The sequence below is a fragment of the Athene cunicularia genome (assembly GCF_003259725.1).
Source record: "Athene cunicularia isolate RWA chromosome 20 unlocalized genomic scaffold, athCun1 chr20_part2, whole genome shotgun sequence".
Classification (NCBI taxonomy): domain Eukaryota; kingdom Metazoa; phylum Chordata; class Aves; order Strigiformes; family Strigidae; genus Athene; species Athene cunicularia.
The window spans coordinates 50,069-72,415 of NW_020799126.1; the positions used below are offsets into that span (position 1 = coordinate 50,069).

A 22,347-nucleotide genomic window follows, 5' to 3' on the forward strand; every position below is an offset into this window, starting at 1 on the left:
ATCTCAGCCAGTTTATTCCTTCAGCCTTTCCATCTATTGCAGCATTTTCCTTGCGGTTATCAGCTCACTGAGCATGCTATTTACAAGTCCCTTGCAAGTTCATTTCATACACTCCAATCCTATCCTTGCTTATTATGGATTCTACCCTCATACTATTGTGCAGCTTCTCTTCATAAGATTTCCAATATGCCTGTTTTTATCCATCTACACAGCTAAACATCTTGCCCAGAGTCCTGTTACTTTATATCTCATTATGACACCATTCCTTTGTACAGGATGAAAAAATAGTCTTGCAGGCTGAGCTAAGCAAATGCTTAACTAACAAACAAACAAGCAAAAATTGCATTAATAAAAAAGAGATCAGGAAATACTAAAAATCATTGACACCATTTCACTGATGGTGTATTCTCTCTGCTGCATCATGTTCAATTCTTTTTCCTTTATATCAAAAAGTATACAAAAGAAACGGAACAAGTTTCAGAAATGCATGATCTATTCAAGCTATCAGCATGAAAAGAGACTGAAAAGTCTGAAATTATGTAGTTTAGAGGATTATAATATCATGACATGATATTATCGAGGAATAGAAAGCACCGAACAATAAAGTGAAGCAAAGCCGTGGGTACTTTTTAACCCTGACAATGTAAGAACTAGTAGATCTTAAATAAAGAAAGGAAATGTTTAGAACATTATTTACACAAGTCATAATTAGTGTGTGAAACTCATTGCTCTAAGGTATAAAAAACCCCAATGAACTTTAATGAATTCTAAAAAGGAGGCAGCTTTTCTCTGCATAAGAAAAAGATGTGGTTACTTTCAGGTCACTTATGTAAATTCCTTCTTTCAGGGAACAAGTACCCAAGTGACAACGTAGGACAGATTTTCCCTTCACAAGAAAATCAAGAGAGTCTGCTGTGGGGCTTCCTGGTGATTCTTGTGAACTGGCTCATACTGTCAGAAACATGAATCTCAACTGATGCAATACTGTACAGATACAGTGCTAACATCCCTCTGTTTATATGTGAAAAGTTCTATTACTTCTCAGAAATTAGAAGTTCTTAAGATGAACATGACGTGCAAGAAGTCTGCAGGCTTGTCTTGGTAACTTGGTAACCCCTCACCAGAGGAGACAATGCATTTATTCACTGTGGGTAAGTCAGTCACAGTAATAAAGGAATAGCAAGGCAAATGAGACTGAATCAACACTGGATGCAGAGTATTTAGTTTCCCTACTAAGGCCTTCTCTACATCATACAGTTCAGCATCAAGTATCAAGAGTACACAACAGGGGGAATAAGTGTCTGTGTCACGGCTTTGACATCAACATAAATTCCCCAAGTACAGCTCAGCTACACACATATATTATCCTTAACAAATGTCCATGCAGCCCATTCTTAATCTCCATAGAAAAAATGTTTAACATTTTACAACCTACCTAGAGGGTCTAGCTGAATACTTTTCTTCACTGCCAACATTTTTATTTATGCTCCACTTCAGTGTCTTTAGTCAGAGACCATGACTCCTTGACTGGCCTCCTCTTTCTATAAACACTTTTCAGCGTTTTCAAAATCATCTTTGCACCTCTGCAGTTGCCTCTGTTTTAGACTGATCCAACTTAATCCTTCTAATTTTTTTAAGCTCTCCATTCTCTGTATTCTTGACATTATGCAGCTGAGGTTAGCCCAGGGCTAACACAGTACTTCATCCAGCTGATGTCTTACTAACAACAGAAAGAGCATATTTAACAAACATCAAAGCTCCAAGGCAACTTTTAATCACACTTCAGTCACTATGCCCTTCCAGTTTGACAGTGATCTGTTGAAACAATGCAGCATTTGTTTTTTTACAAGTTATGCAGTTAACTCATAGAAATCTTGTGTAATTAGTGTTTCCGAAGTGTGCTTATGAAAATACCATGTGGGATCCTGTTGCAAGACAAAGCCAAGATGTATGATAGCTGCTGCTTCTTACTTCTCCTCTGGTGTATTTATCTGTCAAGGAAAAATAATTAGATAGGCTTGACTGACTTCTTGGCAAGTCCATGCTACCTGTTAATCATCTTCTAGATGCCAACAAATTTACCTATTTCAGTATTTTCCAGGAATTGACATCAAACTAGTTGATGTCAACTATTTTCTCAGCTCTTTCTCATGCCTCTTGCCCCATTTTATACATAGATACTGTGCTTGCCCATTTCTGATCTTACGAAATTTCTACCCTTCAAGTTCTTCAGGGTAAGCACATTCCTGAGATTGCTTCGGTCTCTTCTCCTCACTGTAGATAAGTGAGATGAATTAATAATAAAATGAGACAAAATATCTTATTCAAATCTGTGTAAGGAAATGGAAGTTCCTGTGTTGTGGGTGGTGAGAGAGAGCTCCATGATCAAATTGCTAGAGGACTAATTAAAAAATTTAACAATTAGCCTAAAAAGATAAAATATTGTGAGGCCATGCTAACAAGTTCATTTTCTTTGTATCTATAAAATGTCCTATATGTTCAGATCAAAGTATTTTAACATTTATTGTTGTGTCACTATAGTCAGAAACTAGATGAGTAACCACCATAGAAGCACAAATTATGGTCGTAATTTGTACCTGCTACAAAATGAGTGTTTTATTTTATGAGGGTGAAGTTTCGCTTTGTGCAGGGAGAGTTATCACTTGAGATCCACTCCTCAGAGTATTCAGCATTCAGTGGTTTGTCAAGTTAATAGTAGCTTACATTACATTTACAGCATTAATTCCATTTTTATAATTCACAAAGGCATTACTGTGGTGATCCCCAAAAGAGGACTGTTGAGGTAAATGAAAAGTTTTGCGTTTTTTCCCAGACTTATGAGTACACTCATAGGGAGTGAACCCTATGAATTTTATTATGAATATATATTTTTATTGCATGAATACTCATCTGTGGATCATACTAGGAAAAGATATTAATTCATACTGACTCAAAAAGCATCCCTTCCCAAGTGATGCATCATTGTATGTGAAATTCTGGATTCCAGGTATGCAATTAAATGCTCTACTTTTCTAAGCATCTCAGTCAACCCCCTGGATAAATAGCTTGAATTGCATAAGTGCAGTGTGTTAAAACCCATGAGCTAATATATGGTCACTAGGAAGTTTACATGCCCACTGGTATGACTTACCTGCCTCACCCACCTAATGTGAATTACAATTGGTTTGAACATAAGGAGAGGCCTGAAGTTTTCTCTATAAATGCTGCCACACAACAAGAGCTTGAAGTCTTATCATATAGGCCTACAGTTGCTCACAGAAATACAAAGTCCAAGGCACAGAGGAGCAAGGAAGCATGGCTGGTAAGTAAAAAAAAAAAAAAGAAAGAAATCTCTTTGTGCATAAAAAATAGGCAACTGAATATGTACCATATGTTAGCCTTCTCTGTGGGGTTATGTTCTGAGATTATGAATAGGTTGTTTCAGCATTTTTCTCTCCTGAATTTTCCAAAAGACACAAACAAGGAAAAGAAGATAATCCATCCATTATCTTACTGGAGTTAAATATTATAAAACTGCAAATAGAACAAAAGAAGTTATGGCAAACTGCAGACTATCTTTTAGCATGAAACTTAATGAATCTGAGAGTAGTTCAGATATGAATGAATCTTGTGTTAATGGGAATATTTATGCCAATAATAAACCGTGGCCTAGATTCCTTCCTGTAGATTCAGTCAGCAAACTGCAAAGCCATTTTAACTATTTGTTAAAATTAGCATGAAAGGCAAAGGCACTTTTAAAATACAGACAAAGCAAGCAGATGTCCAGCAGTGAGGCCTTAGGAGGAAAGATACTAAAATCCGTACACTTTAGCAAGGTGGGCCATGTTCTTGCAGAGACCTCTGTAAGAACATATAATGAAGCCTGAGCGTAGATGATGCCACTTTACCTCTTCTAGGCACAGAGCTCATGCTCTGCTGGCTATATGTCATAGACTTGAAAAGCTCAGAAAATGAATAAAAACCAACCATCCACAGAGCAGAAGCTTGAGTGCAGAAATGACAGGCACTGTCTTCCCCTCATGGAGGTTAAAAAAGGCATGATACCCCATTCTCACAGTTTTAGGAGAACCAATTGCACAGACTCTTAGGATAAAAGCATTCCTCCATATACTATGATTTGAAATAATTCATGTTACTGGCCTGATCTGGGTGTGCTAGCACCCCTCAACAGCATCTGCTGTTCGCATGCCCTGATAGTGCTTAGTTAATGGCTGACTCCGTGCATCTGCCAAGTGCAATACCATCTAAATACTTCCCTGTTTAAGAGCGGAAGATAGGCTGGGAGGGAATCAGGTGCATACAATGGGCATAATGCTATTGATTCCCTCATAAACCTCCTCCACTGAGCAGAGGTTAAATAAACGGTAAAACACAATTCAATAAGTCAAGATGAAAGACTGGACTGAGTAGAAAAATCCTTCTTTTTAACAAAAGAACTCTACAGTAAAGTGGACAGTAAAATCTTCATCTACAGCAATGAGAGGAAAAACACAAACCGATTGTTTCTGCATTGTAACACTTCCTCTTAAGCAACAATTTGCCAGTAACTTAGCCAAGACATTTTAGTAAGGTGATCCCTAAAACCTTCCTCTTTAAGTGTCATACCCCAGTCTATCCTTCTTAACCACAATTTTCTCATTGCACAAAATGCAGGAAGCAGTAACAGCATTTAACGAACAAATTGGTATTTGCTGATAACGGTCAGCACCTGCTTGTGAAATACCCGGGGCCCAAGAAACAGCCAAGCTCCAGTTCAGTTGGAGATGTCAGAAGTGCCCAGGGATGCTTCTCACAGCGTCATGCACAATTTTAATGTAAAAAAACTGTGAGGGCCTGCATGCAGGTGTGTGTGCATGTAACTGTTTACACTCTCTCTCTCTCCCCTGCTCCTCCTGACGCCCTGACATACATCCTGAAAAATACACACTTTTTTTCCAAAAAAGTTTTTATGCATCTGTGGGTCAATCTCTAATGGACCTACTTTAACAGAATCCAGAAGGTGGTGTGTAAAGAAGGAAAAGCACCTAAAAAAATCCTATAAATTGGATAGCATGGTTTATTTTTTTAAGAGTTTTAATAGTCTGCAGCACGCTACTGCTATTAAGGTTTCAGCAATTTGTTTCAGTCTCACACTCAAAATAATTATTTCAGCTTCTTGTCTGTCACTTTTAAACTTCAGTGTCATTACAACTAAGGCATGAGTCACACCTGCAAGCATCTTGTTTGTGCATTAGAATTAAGAGCACTTGCCTGCAAAACAGGACAGCATGTTTGATTCTCAGAAGAAGTAAGCAGAGCGATGTAGCGACGGGTGCTGGCAAAGAGGTCTTCATTGCTTATGAGTGTGCAGCAGTAGCTGGAAGTTAAAACTTCCAAATAATGTCTTTGCTCCATTCCCATGGAAGAGATGTGTGCATAAGTGGGTGAGGTAGGGAAATACATTTAAATATAAGAGGTTATAAATAACAGGTTGTGCGTGAGTATGTGGGAGCTGTCTGGGGAGCCTAGCATAGGTTCATCCCAGTCTGTGTGCTGTCACTTTGGCTTGTTTCTCCGTACTGGTCCCACAGTAGTTTTTGAAGTTCACATATTAGTACATGCCACTACTATGTCACTGTCAGTCTCCCTTCTGGAATGAGCCATCTCATCTGGAATGAGCCAAAATCTCAAGAGAAGATCTGAGCCCAGCTAACAGGGTAGCCTACCTTACACAGACAATATGGGAGCTGACTGTGCCAAGTTCAGCTGCCTTCAAAGTCTGGCTATTGGAGAACGTCAGGAACAACCAGGAACTTCCAGAAGGCTTCAGGATGCAGTAGTCTGCAGGCTTCCATTCAAAATGCACTGCTGTTCCACTGTGAATGGAAGAGGAAGACAGAAAATAAGAACATCTTGGACAACATATAGGAAAGATCTCAGCCAAATGCTTTTTTCCATATGGACTTGACCAATTTACATCAGGGGGTTCTAGTCCTGAAGAGTGCTGATCCAAGTCAGTCCCTACCCCTGTTCTAAGGTCTCTCCCTAGTGTGATTCACTAATAGAGTATAGCTGTAGAAAACCACTTGACTTCTTGTATCTGCGATAGGAGGAGTGGGTTTTGCTTATGAAATTCCTTGCTTAATTATCCAGCAAGGGAATGCAGGAGGAGATAAAATAGCTCAAACTTCTCAGAGGACTGAGGTGGTTCCCAGTGAGTCATGGCTATATGGTTGTAGCATGGTGCATTACCGGTATGTAAGAAAGAGATGTGCTCAGAAAGAATAAAGGAGCAGATAGGCTATTTTAGGGACTGATTTCCCATCCTGAAATATAGGCACAATTAATAGTAGGTGACATTTAATAGAATTCAAGTGTCACTGTTGATTCATACGTAATTGGTGGGGAAGAGAACGACAATACAAAGAAGGAGAGAAAATAGTACTGGGGAATTAGTCTGTTACAAAAGATGTCCTTCACTGTTCAGTGCTGAACTCTTCCTCCTATGTATTCCCTTCTTTAACACAGTTACTGGAGGGAGAGAGGAAATCTGGGTATCACCAGAAAAGGATGTCATGAGTTACATGACTGAACTGGTTTGCAAAAGATGGTTCTGATATAACTTATTCTGCGTGCATGAAACAAATACTAAGATGGCTTAGAGCTTTTATTTTCTGAGGTCCAAAAGAATCTTCTCTTGCTATCCACCAGTTTCAGGCACCTACCTGTGCAATTCTTACATTTACAGCCACCATACAAGCTCTGCAAATACTACTTGGCTTGCAGGAAGCTGCTTGGAACAGATGCATTCTGCTTGACTAGTATTCTGACTAGTGTTAGTATTTCTCATTAATCCAACCCTCATACTTTGCCCATAATCTTTAATGCAAAGGTACAGTACGTATCATCCATCCATTTTACAAACAGAGCACACCAGAGGTCTGCAAGGCAACTTAGCCAGAGCTGGGAATAAACACCAGAAACTGATGCAACAGACACGACTCATTCTCCTTGCCATAGTGTCTTCCAGAATAAATGGACTGTACTGGTTTCTTGCAACATGCTGTTTGTAACTACACTATCATACCATCAAATACCAAAACCAGTGATGCCATTGACCTATAGGACAATGATATACAGCACACTACTGCTGTCACACAAAAAAAGGTGAAACGTGACCAAATAAGCATCGGCAGCTATTTGATGACTAATCACTTTTTTTTTTCTTCTTCAACAGTAACTTATCTTTCTGTCCAAGAGAAATGGTTTTGATATGTATCCAAGGATAGACTGAAGTCTTAAAACAAATATATTCTGAAAATTGTTAGTGTGTCATTTAAGAGAATTTAAAAGTATGGGTAGGAGAGCACAGCTTAACATCTGAAACCTCTAAAGTTTGGACTTAACATTTTAAAATCAAATTCTAAAAAAATTAAAAATTAAGAATTAAAGTCTTACAATTTTAAAATCACAAATTTAAAATCATAAATTTTGTATGTGATAAAACTATGGTCCTTCTTAAGACTAAATAACAGTAATGAACAGATATTCAAAGCAGTAATCTGAATTATACCCAGTTAAAAACTGTTTCTTCTAATAACACCTTTTTATAGGAAATATGAATAAAATATGTCTGTGTATTAAATGGGTTGAGCAGGTTTCAACTCTAAAATTTCCAAACATGAATCAAACCTGAAAATAGAACCATGTCAGCTGCTGAACACTGAGCCCAGCCAATTAAAATTCTGCATTTGAGAAGGCATATAGCTGTGGCCAGTCCAGCATAATGGGTATCACTCAGAGGCATCCTTAAAACTGTGTATTGAGTATATCAAATTTTACAGGTCATTTCATAAAAGTATCAGAATTAGTCTCTCTCAGTACCTGCAAAGCATAAGCAAAAATCACTCTCCTTGAAATTAAATAAAAGGTTTTTGTGCGCAAATTAGCATTGCCAGCTGCATGTTCAGAGATTTCCTTATATAAAAAAATAGTAGTGTACCAGCTGAAAACAATGATAGCTATTTTATCGCAAGTCACAAATGTACTTACCTATCATCTCTGCAGTGTATCATGCAAATATGACATGGAATGTTTGTCTATTTAAGGTTGTTAAACAGTAATTACGTGATAAATGAAAAATTGGTTCTTTAAATTCAGCCTGATTAAATTTGGGACAGAGGCAAGAGCTTGCTGATTGTTTTGCAATTACTACAATGCACCAGGAAAAAAAAAAAGCAGCTCCAGGTAAACAATGGATTCAGTGAATTAATTTAAAGAAAAAGTCACTGTAAATATTGCTCATGAAGTATTCCAAATTAAAAGCAATGTTGTGCGAGCAGGAGTTTGCTATTCCTATAATTTTATCATTAGAACAGAAAGAAAAGCAACTACATGCTGAGATTCTTATAAATTTAAATACATTAAGAAACTCTTAATGAGTGGCCAGACTGTTAGGGATAAATATTGTTCAAGCTGTTACACTGAAAGGAAATGAGATCAGGATGTGCACACTGAGAGAGGAAAAAATGAATGAAAAATGAATCCTCAAGTCCTCTTGGTCAGACAAAGGATGAGGAGCAAAGAAAGCTATTCAAGCTCCACCCCTGCAGGAAATATTGCAAGCAGACAATTTTACTCCTCGACTTTTAAAGAAGTGAAAGGCATCAGTTGTTCCTTGAGTCAACAGAAGTAGAGGAGGCCATTCAGAGGAAAGCTCCACAAGCTGCTTATACAGGACGTATTGATCAGATATGGGTCAAGGTGAGCAAGGGGGAAGCCCCTTCTGTGGTGCTCTGTTTGTTACTTCCTTACATCCATACCTCTTATTCAGTTCTGTAATGGACACTGAAGGATCAGTACTTCTCTAAGGAGTTTTGATCCAAGAAAAAAAAAAAAAAACAACAAAGAGAAAATTCCTCCATCAAGAGTCAGGAGAAGGATTTTCTCTGGAATTGCATTTTTTCACTTATTAGGCGCATGGGAAAAACAGGCTTATCAGAATGCGATTTAGGAGAACAATTATCTGATGTAAAAATGCGTTTTGCAAATAGGAAGGAAGGGAAAGTCTGCAGCTATTTGAAGTCATCAGACAAGCGTAAATGAGAGACTGACAAATCTGACATGAGAGAAAGAAGCAGAGCAGAACTTGCAGCAGGTATCACTGCAAAGGCTGAGGGAGGCTACAATAAGCAGAGAAGGTTAAAACCTGAAGTTAAGGCAGAGAGGATACAAAAATTTAGGGGCATTTTTTTTTTGTGGTTTGTTTGTTGCAGTGAGGGTTTTTTGCTTGTATACTAATATTTATACATATGCAAATTGACCAGTTTATTAATTATTATAAATGGTCCCGTGTTGATTTTCCACCCTTGCCAGATAACTCCTGCCTTGCTAAAGACAAATCTCCCTCATCCCTCCGCTTGTTCTACAATAGATGTGCTTGATTGCTATCTTTCTGAAGATGTTTGGTTTATTTTAAAGTAGGTATGTTCCTGAAGAATCAAAGTACGTGCTGCTTGCCTCGATACTGTAGAAAAATATGTTCCCCCCATTTGAACTGTGACCACATTGCTAAGACTACTAATGTAGTTATTTCAAGGCTTGCCTAAACTTGATAAACTTAAGGATCATGCTGTAAAAAAAAAAAAAAAAAAATCTTTATACTAATAAATCTGGTTGAACATGGGATAATGATTTTTTTACTCAATAATGGCACAGGGTAGCTGTGTGCCAGTACTAAGGACAATACTCCTACTCTTTCCTATTCTCCCCTGGGGGTCGGGTGTGGGGTGTGGAGGAGGGGCAGAGAATATGGAGAATAAAAAAAAAATATTCTTAAAAAACACACAGTGCCCTTTGGAGAAAAAAATATTTTTCTTCTGTACTTCTGCACTTCAGTTCAACCATTCAAACTACATTCTATAGAGAACCCACCACAGGCTCTGATGATGTCAGAGCCAAACCAGTCTCAGAGGCTTATTCTTTGGCCTCTGACTGAAGCCAGGGTTCACATATATGTGCTTTCTGACACATATTATTTCACACATATTTTAGAAGTGTTCTCTCTCCAGTTCTGCCATCTTTCCCAGATGACAGCCCAGTGTCCATCAACATGTTCTAACATATTCTTGTTAGGTGCTTCCAACAGAGAGCAGCTGGCATATATGCCAGAAGTCTCTAGCAAATGGGGCTAGAGATCCCATGTCATGGTTTAAAATGCAGATGTGTTTCCCAGCCCAATCAGGTTTCTTTATTTCTTATTCAGAGGAGCAGGGCTGTGCCTCTGTTAGTATAACACCATGTCTTGACACCTTGAAAGAATTATCTGAATTCAGTAAGATTCTTCATCCAAGTGACTCACAAGTATTCTATTCTCTCAGGGGTCTCTCAGATGCCCTTCTGATTTTTCTTTAGTACTGGATATACTACTCCTCCTATATTTACTTATACAGATAATCTCTAACAGTCTATGCAAGACCAAGTCTCTCTCTCACAAAAAATGCTCACAAATAAATTTTTTCTGGTTTTGGTGGAAACCTCACAGGGGTATTAGTTACCTGTAGAAAGTAAAATGCAATCCTTGCGAGCGTGTTTGCGCTCCTTCCTCCTTGGATGGACCCTCAAGTTTTCTTGCTCTTCTCACTTTTTCATAGCTGCAATGCAGCCAAGTACCAACTGGCACCTGAAAGAAAATGCAAGAGATCACCACACAAGTAAATTTTCTAGCAAAGAGCTGATTGTGAGGAGAGGACAGGCCTTCACTGTCACCTTCAATGGAACAGAACAGCCTGAGCAAAACTTAACATTCATCGCAGAAACAGGTATGGTTCACAACTTCTTTCACAGAAAGACTTATGATGCCTTGTGACATTCTTTTGGCCTGATTATGTGCTATAGGGCAGCAAGATAATACCTCAGAGTCAATATGATGGTTCACATAGCCATGGAATTGCTTGAGGTGTTTGTTGTATTACTCCCATCTCAGCTAGCAGTGAGACCCTTCCTCAGTTTCCAACTGACACAGATTCCTCTGAGGGGAGGGTTACATCCCTGCTGAGTTTGTTGACAACTAAATCTCTATTTCAGCAAGCTGGCGGGAAAAACATGTTGTTTATTTTCCTTAAAAGGTCCAAAACCCTCAAAGCTGGCTAAGACCCAGGCCACATTTGGTATCTCCAGCACAGTGAGCAAGGAGAGCTGGAGTGCAGTTCTACAGTCTACCAGTTCCAACTCTGTGAGCATCTCCATCTCCAGCCCACCTAACGCTGTCATTGGACGTTACAAGCTGAGCGTTCAAACTACTTCCATCGGCAGCTCCTCTCCGGCAAGCCTTGGCACTTTTGTTTTGCTCTTTAACCCTTGGTCTTCAGGTATGAACATGTCAAATTTACCCTGAAAGAACTAAGTTGCTTGTAGCTTCATTAATATTTGCAGCTTCTCCATTTGATCTATACTTCTTTAATACAGGGATGAACATTCACCACATAATGTATCAGTGAGAAAAGGGTTTAACAGTTTCTTGAGACCTTCTGGTACATAAAATCAGCTCTGTATCATGTATCATGAGAGCTCCTTGCCCTAGAAGATTAAATTCTGCTTAAGCAGATTAAGGTCTGCTTTTGCCAGACCTTCCCTACTTCTGCACAAGTTTAGAAGGTATGTCTGGTCTCTCTAGAACCAAGAAAATAGTCCTATCTACCAGCTGCCATCTTCTCCCAGACCTGACAGTGTTATAGCTCTGTCAGACACCCACCCTTTCGTCTAATTATAGGAAATCCTAAGTTTCACGATCTGTTTAGAACAGCAAGAAGTCTGCAAGCATTCTTATTGGTGGAGACCAAGGCTCCTGAGGTTTTGTTTTATTTTGCCTGTTGTGGTTGTACATACCTCTTTGTTTTGGCTTTTCAGGTGATGATGTGTTCATGCCTAACAAGGCTGAGTGTGAGGAATATGTGCTAGAAGAGTTTGGCATAATTTTTGCGGGCAATAAAAATCATATCAACAGCTTTGGATGGAACTTTGGCCAGGTAAATGCAGCTCTGAGACACCAGACAGTGTTTCGTGCTCTGATTTTCACATGAACTGGGTGGGTAACCAGGGCTTGTTTGCTTTTTCCAGTTCGTCACGTACACCTCTGAAGAGCAGGAGTCTGGTACTGAAATCAGAATTTGTGCCAAGCCCTGTTATATTGATTAATATGAAGATTTGGAATTGACTAGTCAGTGATATGACCTAGGACTTGGAGGTGCAGCTGGCAGGAACCTTAGCGTCTGCTGGGTAGTAAAGTACTGTAGAAGTGCTGAGAGGTGAAGTCCTGGCCTTAAGTCCATAGATTGCAAGTTTTGAAAAGCTCTTTGAGTTCTAATCTTCACAGTTTGTAGAGGCCACGTTTTTATATGGTAATTACTGGCTGAGCTGCAGCACTTAATTCCATGATTTAAAAAAAAAAAAATCAAACACTTACATGGCTCTACTTACTCTGGTTTTCAGTAGAGTGATTTGTGTTTCCAGAACACTAACTTATTTCTGTAACATAGTTTCAAGGAGATATTCTCAATATTTGCCTTTCCATGATGGATCGAAGCTTAAACTATCGTCAAGATCCTGCCACAGATGTATCTCACCGAAATGACCCCAAATATCTGGGCCGCGTTCTCAGTGCAATGGTAAGCAACGTGTTCAACAAGCCCAAAGTCTTGTTCTTTTAAAGTAATTAGTGAAAGTAGGTATGATGACACTTCTCAGTGAATTTTGGGCCACTGTTTGTATGGACCAGAAATATGGGCCAGAGAAACACCTAAGTGGTCATCTGATCTGAGCCTGCTAGATTTATCTCATCTGTAGTATTTCTGATACTTATCACTTTGACATCCAGTAGTCAAATCGAAAGTGTAAGACACGGGGTGGTATGCTGAGGGACCTGCCCTTGGAGGTCTTTAGTCCAACCTCCCACTTGAAGTGGAACTATAGTGGTACTAGATCAGCTCAGTGATGGATCTGTCAGGCTGCCTTAAAAATCCCCAAGGATGGAGGTTTCATGGCCTCTCTGGGTGACTGGTCCAGAGCTGCACCACTCTCTTAGTGAAATCTTAGTCAAATATGATTTTTGCCATGCTACAACTCTCTACTGTTGCCTCTTATTATAAAATCTGCCAGAAGAGAGAAAAGTTGGATTCTGACAACTTAAGAGTCTTCCATTCAAGTGGCTGTAAGCTGCTATTACATTCCCCTTATCTCCTTAACCAGACTGAACTAGCCCAGTGCTCTCAACTGCTCCTCGTAGATTGTGTGTTCCAGGGTCCTGACCACCTTGGTAGCCCTTCCAACTAGAACCTCTTCAGTGTCTCAACATCCCCTTGAACTGAGGGACCCAAGACTGGAGACAGGATTCCTGGCACAGCCTCGCTAGGGATAATTAAAGGGGGTTAACAGCTTCCCTCAATCTCCTGGTCACACTTTGCCCAATGTAGCCTAGTGTGGGCTTTCCCCTTCTGATGAGAGAGCACTGTTGGCTCAAATTCAATCTGGCACGTGCTGTAGCTCCCAGGCCTCTTTCAGATGGGCTGCCACTCAGCCAGCTGCTTCCCAGCTTATACCAACACATGAGGTTATTCTACCCCAGATTCTGAAATCTACACCTTTTCTTCCTGAACTTTATGAGGTTTCTATTGACACAGTATGCAAGATTTTCAAGGTGACTGTGCCCCCCATTTGTTCTGTCAGCCACTTCTCCCAATTTAACATGAATTTGTTGAGGGCTCACTACATCGTGATCCAGGCACATTCTGAAAGCTTAGATGCATGGTATGCTCTGATGATGCCATTCAATCACACAGTGTCACCTCATGTCAGGAAGGTTCGATGAAAACTGGTGTTTGCTTTCTTGCCTGGTGCTTCTGTACTTGACCTGGAGAAACAGGGATTAAATGCTCTCCATTTCTGGATAGGACACATTTTTAATTTCCCTGAAAAGATAAGGTTTCTTCCTGAAGGTCAGTTGCATGAAGCAGTGACTTTGTCCACTAAAATGTCATTCCAGGCTTTTCTCCTGCCTGCTTCCCTACCACTACCACCTCTGTTGTAAACTCTTAATTTACCTCATCATAAATTTAGTGAATATTTTTACAGGTCAATGCCAATGATGACCAAGGGGTTCTGCTAGGAAACTGGAGTGGAAATTATGAGGGTGGGAAAAGTCCAAGCAGCTGGACTGGAAGTGGTGAAATCCTGCAAAACTGGAAGAAATCAGGATTCAAACCTGTTAGATATGGACAATGCTGGGTTTTTGCAGCAGTACTGACTACAGGTATGTTTTATACCATGCACGTAACTGACACGGCCCAGATTCTGTTAAAAGTAGCACTAATATCACCTCCTACGTGAAAGTCTTTCGAGACATTAGTATGTTATATGAAACTCTGCATTTCAGAAATACTGCTGACTATGGTCTTCTATTCACCCTTTAGTGCTCAGATGTCTGGGGATCCCCACTCGTACGATTACAAATTTCAGCTCTGCCCACGATGCAGATGGAAATCTGCGTGTGGATGAATTCTACGATGCTTCTGGAAATCATTTGGACAGGGCAGCTGACAGCATATGGTAAGGCTGAATGATTTTAATAGTAGGACCTATCAATCCCTAAAGAGTCTTCAGGTCCAGAGTATAAATTCTAATAGCCAATGCTTTGTTGTCTTCTTAAAAACTGCCTTAAAAACAACTACACACACACAGAGGATCAGTAAAATAATACTACAAAATAATACTACAAAATAATACTACAAAATAATACTACAAAATTTGGTGTTTTCATTGTTTCTCAGTTAAACAGAGAATTGTGACATGAAGCCAGGGCAGGCAAAGTTACAATTATGATGCCAGAGATGACTGAAAAGTTGTGGTATTACACTGAAAATATCAAACAGTGGGACTTGACTTAGTTTGGAAATATTCTTCAAAAACAGTTCACATTAAACTGTAAAAAGTTCAGCAGAACCAGCTTCCCTGTCTTTTTTTTTTTCAGTGACATCATTTGCAGTGAAAATAATTTAATCATTGCCACTATTAAGCATCAAATGCAATTCATACAAGCTTGCATTCAGCAAACAACAGGTTCAGTCCCTCACTTGTTTGTCCTGGACCCATTGTAAATATAAGCGATAACTGTAGCATTGTGCTATTAAGGAAAACAACTAAAACTAAGGAAGTACATATGCTCAGAACTTTTGAAGAAAGACAGGCTCAAGACATTTTGGATAATTTTACAAACTTGCTTTCTGCCCTTGAAATGTCTGTTGTCTTGAATGTCTGTTCCACAATGCAATTTTCAGCTTTTACCTCGTTAATATAGTCAGGGTCAGAGTGCAAGTGGTCAGTCTCAGATAAGAACCTTTGCAAATTCAGGCATTTAATACATTTAACTGTCTGATTAACGGAATTTAGAAACACATACTAGTAACTTACTTCGTTCATTCTTGCACATAGGAATTTCCATGTCTGGAATGAAAGCTGGTTTTCCCGCAGTGACTTGGGCCCCTCATACAGTGGATGGCAAGTTCTGGATGCAACTCCTCAAGAAGAAAGTGGAGGTAAGCAGATTTTAATTTGGAATAATGAAAAAAAATTACAAAGTCAGTAACTTTCAGAGAGAAGAAAAAAAAAGTGAAACCACTGTAAAAGTAATTTCTCATCCTGCTCAGAAATAGGGTTGCAGAAAAGTATACCCATCTATCACATTAGAAAAGCATCAGATCATCTGTGGATGTCAAGAAACAAACTAGACTTCTAGGCAGTCTTTTGCAGCAATTCCTATATTTCCAATGTAGGTATCCAGAGCTATTGAAAATCAAGGGATAATATAAAATAAAGCAAGTGTACCTTAAAAATAAACACAAGACACATTGATGATTGGCCTGGTATGAGAGTCTATGTGGATGAAAAGGCCAGAACAGCACTGGGCAATTCAGGAGTCATTGATAAATATCTGTCTAGTAGTCTACTTACTGTCAAAGAGTTGATTAGGTCTAAATTGTTATTTCTCCATTTCTCCATGGCAGGAATTTATCAGTGTGGTCCTGCCTCACGGAATGCCATCAAAGAAGGAGATGTAGATCTGGACTATGACTGCCCATTCGTATTTGCAGAAGTGAATGCAGACTGCATGTACTGGAATTATGACACTGCAACTGGAAAGAAAACATTAATGTTCTCTAAGTCTACTGTAATCGGCCAATTCATCAGCACAAAGGCCGTTGGTAAAGACGATCGTGTAGATGTCACCAATGATTATAAATATGAAGAAGGTAAATAAAAACACTGGTTCTTCTGGTTAAGTAGCTGCTTCATTCCTAAACGTATAAAAACTTTAGGCTGGGAGCCTCTTAGTGGGCAATTTTGGGTATCTATATGTTGGAGCAAAGTTTATACTCAGTTTATTCAGTTCTAACAGAAAAGGGAAGAGAAGGTACAGAGTAAAAAATACTGCCTTGCCCTTTGTGATATGGAGCTGCTTTGTGAGACCTAAATAAGGCAAGTCCAAAGATCTCCGAGTAAAGCATTTACTGTTTGCCTGCCTATTGATAACGTGTACTGACTGCCTCTGCTTTGTGAGAATTATTCCACAGCCCAGTTATTTGACAGCGGGATGAAAGGCCTGTTACAGAAACCTAAGCTAAATCAGCCCTTAGGCCCAGGAAAAGCAATTTTTTCAAGGAATCAAACAGCACGTAAACTTCTCAGACCTTTCGGTTTGCTAGTGAAGAAATTACAATCATGAACTGAATTTGCAAGTGTAAAGAATGAACGCTGCTATTGGAAATATGTATCAGAAGGGCAAAAAGCATGATAAAGCAGAGCCCAAATAACTAGCCTCCATTGCGCAATGGCTCTGGCTGGGACAGAGTTAACTTTCTTCAAAGCTGCGCCGCTAAAGGCGTTGACAACACCTGATGGTTTGGCTGCTGCTGAGCAGAACTTGCAGAACACTGAGGCTTTCTCTCTCCCTCCCTGCCACGTTGAGTAGGCTGTGGGTGGGCGAGAGGCTGGGCGGGGACCCAGCCAGGAACTGACCCAGACTGACCAAAGGGATCTTCCATGCTTTATGACTTAGTGTTCCACGATAAAAGCTCAGTGAATGGCAGAGGAAATGGGGGGCATTTGCAGTCAGGGCATTTGTATTCCCAAGCAACCGTTACATGTGTTGAAGCCCTGCTTTCCAGGACGTCTGGACATCTGCCTGCCCATGTAGAATCCTAAGTGGAATAGTGAGTGTATTCCTCTATTTGCTTTCCCTGTTAAATTGTCGGTATCTCAATCCATGAGTCTTTTTGCCTTCCATTTTCTCCCCATCCTGCGGGAATGGGGAGTGAGTGAGCAGCTGGGTAGATATTTGGCTGCTAGCCAGCATCCACCCATCACACCGTCCCTCCAGCCTTCCCTTAGATTAGGGGCCTTTTCTGTATTAGCAAGTACTAATTCACATTTCTGAATATTACAACCACAAACAGGGATAGAAATGGGACGAGTGAGAAACTCTGAACTTAAGATTTTGTGTTACAAAAAAATGCTATTAGAGGGGCAGTGGCATTACTTGACTGCAGATCCAGAAAATTTGGTGCGACCGTGAAAAACAGAGGCTCTGCTCATCTGTAAGTGCAGACACTACGTTCTGCTGGCTTGTCTCTAGCAGTCACGTAAAATAAAAGATGCCTGTTAATTGCTGAGGATAATTTTTGTCATTGTCTCTCACAGGCTCTACAAAAGAAAGAGACATTTTTAAAAAAGCCCGTAAGAAGCTGGGACTTGAGGATAAATTTGATCCTACAGCACCAACACCACAGGAAATCGATCAAAAGCCTGACATCTCAGGGAAATTCAAGGTGGCTGGCCCTTTAGAAGTTGGGAAAGATCTCAATCTAGTTCTGGTTCTTGCAAACCTACAGTCTGATGCTAAGACTGTTCATATAAATACGACTGCTTGGAGCACTGTGTACACTAGAAGACCGGTTCATGAGATCTGGAAGGACTCCATATCTGTCACTCTATCTCCTAGGGAAGGTAGGGTTTTTTTAACTAACTTTTAATCATAATTGTGTCATTGTTTTATCAGTAAATGGCCATTAGAAGCTGGTCAACTTTGGGAAAAAAGCTCTAACAAACTGCGGTCTTAAATTTCCATGCAGAAAAGGCTGAAAAAAAATTACATTGCACTTACAAACATATTAAAAAATGTTTGTTTCACACCATCATTTCCCTGAGTACTATTCACATTGTGGAAAATATATCTCAGGAATGAAGAGAAAATGGTGAGTAAACATGAAGCTTCATTTAACAAAATTTGCGTTACAAAAAGATAAGGACAACATAAAAGCATAGAAATCGACTCCAATTAAATGTGTTCTAGTGAATTAAGAGGGGTCTTACTGAAAGGTAACAGGACATGGCTAAGAGCAGAAACAAGAAACCTGGTCCATTAGCACATCAGAATGGAATTAAAATGTGAGGAATAGAAATAGCTGAAACAGCCTGCTAAGCTCCACAGAAAAGAATGCTGCTATCAAAGAACTGTTGAGGAGTAAAGAACCTCAGATTTTTTAACATTTTTTTTACAGATGGAGTTTAATAACCTTATGGAAGAAATTCTCTATGTAAATATGAGTATTACTGGAAAGGTGAAATTAAATTACCCTTAGGAGCTTGGGATAATAGATATATCAGCATCTCTAAAGTGAACTGCAAGAGCATTGATTCACATCTGATACTATATTGTATTAACCTCAGGCTTTGAATTACTAGTGAGAAGCAGAAATAGTATTTAATTTCTTTAATATGTAATTTGACTTCTGGAGTTGGGATCTATCAGCTTCCTCTAAAGCATCAGGACTCTCAGCGAAGACAGTTTATGTTTTATTTTATTAGTCATGCAGTAGTTAAGAAATCTATTGCTACTGGAAGAATCTAAGAAATTCACACTGCACCTATTTTCTTGCTTACCTTTGTGGGACTTTGCATTGGTGACTTGTCATGTTTTCTTCTGTTTTTCATCAGCTGTATACTGCTGGAAAGTACTTTCTGGCTCAGTGTTTGTATAGCTACTCTACAGTGCTTCTGAACCTGATGTTTATTGTATGAAAGGCCAAAACCATGGAATTGCCTGGATTCAGAGACAGGAGATTCCTTTCCATCCAGTATTCTTTGATTTGAATTACAGCATGGAAACTACTGTAAAAACACATGATAATAAATGCAGATAGGGTTAGGAAAGATAAAAGAAATGTGAAGATGTCATTCAGCTCGTCTCAATACATCATGAGCAAATAGGACTGATGAGGCCCATCAGAGCACGTCCCATAACAAACGGAGTGGCGCTGGTAAAACTCCTTAAGCACCAGCTACCTTATCCTTGAGAGCACCTGGGAGGAAAACAAACCATGCAATATGGTAGTAGGGAATGGAGGGGGGAATAACACTGAAGAAATCACTCTCTCTATAGAGCAAACAAATAAATTTGCAGGAATTGAGTTCGGAAGTGATTTCCTAGTTCCAGACACAGCATAAAAGGAAAATACTAACATTAGGTATGAAACTCTGAGCTTATAAAAGTGTATATCAATTTCTTTTCTTTTTTCATCCAGAGAAACAATTTCCCATTAAGATATCATATACTGAATATCAACAGCAGTTAACTACAGACAACACAATCCAGGTAACAGCTTTATGTCATGTAGAAGGTGGGATTCAAGTGCTAGTGCAAAGAGACATCACCCTGGACAACCCTGCCCTTGACATACAGGTAAATGCTGTCCCTTTGCTCTAACTGCAGTGGCAGAGAAAGGGGAAGCTGAGCTCTTATGTGCTCTTTCTTCCCTGAAAGATGTTCTGCTCACATTCTGCCGCAGTCCATCATAGCATCTCTTAGTGTCTCTTCTTCTGATGACTGAAAAGGCTCAGATAGAAAAGAATACCGAGAACCTGGACTTTCAAGCATTTTCTTTGCACAGGTACTCGGTGAAGCAAAAGTGAATAAAGAAGTGGATGTGGAAGTGCTATTTACCAATCCTATTGATACGGAAGTGATGGACTGTGTGCTGCAGGTAGAAGGCAATGACCTGCTCAAAGGAATTCTTGAGATAGAGTAAGTATGAGAAATGCCTCCTTCCTGCTATTAAGCCTACATGAGCAAGAACACAGGCATAGGTGACTTGAAGTCCAACAGTGGGATGAAAGCGTTTTCTTCTTGCTGTAACCTGGGAGGCCAGTCAGTGTAACACCTCATAATGAAGCACACAGCTCTGAACCGGGTCTTCATCTAAGCTAGGCTTTTGCTCCATAGTTTGGGCGGTCAAATAATTGCTGTCATAGTTGGCAGAACTTGTTTTCCTGCCTATCTAGCAGTTCCAGAAAAAATACGTGCTTACTCATGCTGTAAATTTTGCTGAGGCTGTCTGTGCTGCTATAGGCCAGACAGGTTGAACCTTCTTGTTCTAACCATAGGGCCAACAATAGGATACATGACTGTTCCTGTCCATACTATACCCAAATTATAGCATATATTAACCAGGATTTTTTTTTTGCCCCATTTTATTAAAGGGACAGCAGGTGCCAATCTGGGTGTTCAGCCTTCTAACAATTTGCATTTACATCAAACAGGCAGACATATATAAAAAAAGCAGATGCACCAGTACCCCAGCTTTGGGAAAAAAAACGAACAGAGATTGTTTAGACACAGGTTGTGATCTCAAAGGGTGGTACCTCTGAAAAGTACAACCCCAAGTATGCTCCATGCATAGCCATTCCAGACACAATAAATCACAACTAAGGAAGACAGCTTTTAAAGAAGAGCTTTAAACCATGTCCAGCAGCTACTCCTTAGATGACTGAATTTCCTTTACTAAGGCCTGGAACTTCAACACAGCTGAAATCTATGAGTCAGGCAGGAAGAGAATAGGAAAAACACTGAACATTACAATAAAAGTTTGGGCTGAGTTTTTTAATTACAAAAAACCCCAACATTCCAGTACAAGAACTACAGGCACACCGATTTTCAAGCTCTGCTCTACAAAATATTTCTGTTGGGAGATTAATAAACAGAGTCCAGAAACAATTAGATGGTGTTGAGATGGTGAATGAGAAGACTGGAATAAAATGGGTTCCTTTTACTATGGATCCCAGGCTCCTATTTTCATGTTTTGATGATTTTATATCTTGTACATATACAGAATTGCACACAAATTTTGACATATGTTGACATATTTTTTAGAAATAACAAATGCAGTTATTTCTAAAAAATACCTGGGATATGGGAGTGTGCTCTTTAACTGAATACACAAACAACCACCCAAACAAACATACATAGCAACTTAACATTGCCATTTTGCTTGAGCAACCAGGAATGGTCTATCCCATAATTTATAAACTCTCCTGAGGGAATTTAGCAACCTCATGTTGTCTATCACATACAACTTTATCCTCAGGCAAGACAAGACACTATGACAGGGTAAGAGTAAGGCTGGTTGGGAAAACCATAAACACGAGTTTCCAAGAATTACAAAACATGCTCGTTTTAAACATTTTAGCTTCCATTCAGAATTTCCCGCTGTGTAAACACGGAGGTTTTCTTGGTGCTACAATCTATTCTAATACAGGAGTTTGTATTAACATTCTTCATGGTCTCAGATTATTCTTTTTCGATAATTCAACAATGTGCTTTACACCCTTCGTTCTGCCATGAAGTTTTATCTCACATAATACTAGCATGTCCCCCTTTGTGTGCTTATCTGTTTAACGTATTTGTGAGAGACCTTAATGCATAGGTTTGAGTATTTAAATACATATCAGATAGCTAAATTCTGTATGGTCTTTTCATGGCCATCCTATACTAAACGGATAGGAATTCTTACTTAAGATGGGAGATAGTTAGCAAAGAAACTCAAGCATGATACATAAGCCTGTTTTCAGCTTGTATTTCTCCCTTTGTTTCCTATTTCTAGCGTGCCACCACTGAAAGCCAGTGAGAAATCCAGTACAAAGTTTAAACTCATCCCTTTTGAGACGGGTCCCAAACATCTACTTGTTAATTTCTCCTGTGATAAATTTGCAAATATCAAGACCTTTAAACTGGTAAATGTGACTGACTAACATGAAGTTATACAGTGAATGATCTGTGTGTGTATAAATCAAATAAAATGCCGTAAGAAATCTTGTATAAGAAAACAATGAGAAAATTAGCAATACAAAACCATTGCTTCCTCTGATAAGGGGTTACCAACATAACATCACTGAAAACTTACATTGTAATTTTAAATAAACTGAGGGATAGTTGACAATACATTTACTGTTGTGAGTGTCCAT

General features: G+C 39.3%; 1 protein-coding gene and 1 long non-coding RNA gene across 3 annotated transcripts; one reads left to right on the top strand and one right to left on the bottom strand.

The window, feature by feature from the left end:
- Positions 1-769: 769 nt before the first annotated feature.
- On the bottom strand, positions 770-15,560 carry LOC113487727. Its single transcript, XR_003399832.1, has 4 exons — positions 15,463-15,560; positions 10,557-10,681; positions 3,389-3,457; positions 770-1,991 (listed from the first exon to the last, which is right to left on the bottom strand). It is a non-coding gene; the product is annotated as an uncharacterized LOC113487727 (long non-coding RNA).
- Positions 8,324-22,269, top strand: LOC113487723 (protein-glutamine gamma-glutamyltransferase E-like). 2 transcript variants are annotated; one of them, XM_026862429.1, is made up of 13 exons: positions 8,324-8,763; positions 10,653-10,820; positions 11,127-11,369; positions 11,908-12,026; positions 12,537-12,665; positions 14,128-14,305; positions 14,466-14,601; positions 15,484-15,587; positions 16,056-16,301; positions 17,749-18,054; positions 19,632-19,789; positions 19,998-20,131; positions 21,987-22,269. In XM_026862429.1, the coding sequence occupies exons 1-13, from the start codon at positions 8,754-8,756 to the stop codon at positions 22,132-22,134; spliced, it is 2,079 nt and encodes a 692-aa protein (XP_026718230.1). In that variant the 5' UTR covers positions 8,324-8,753; the 3' UTR covers positions 22,135-22,269. The 2 variants fall into 2 exon arrangements, with proteins under 2 accessions (XP_026718230.1, XP_026718229.1); XM_026862428.1 differs by lacking the exon at positions 8,324-8,763 and having other exon boundaries at positions 9,690-10,820.
- Positions 22,270-22,347: the final 78 nt, after the last annotated feature.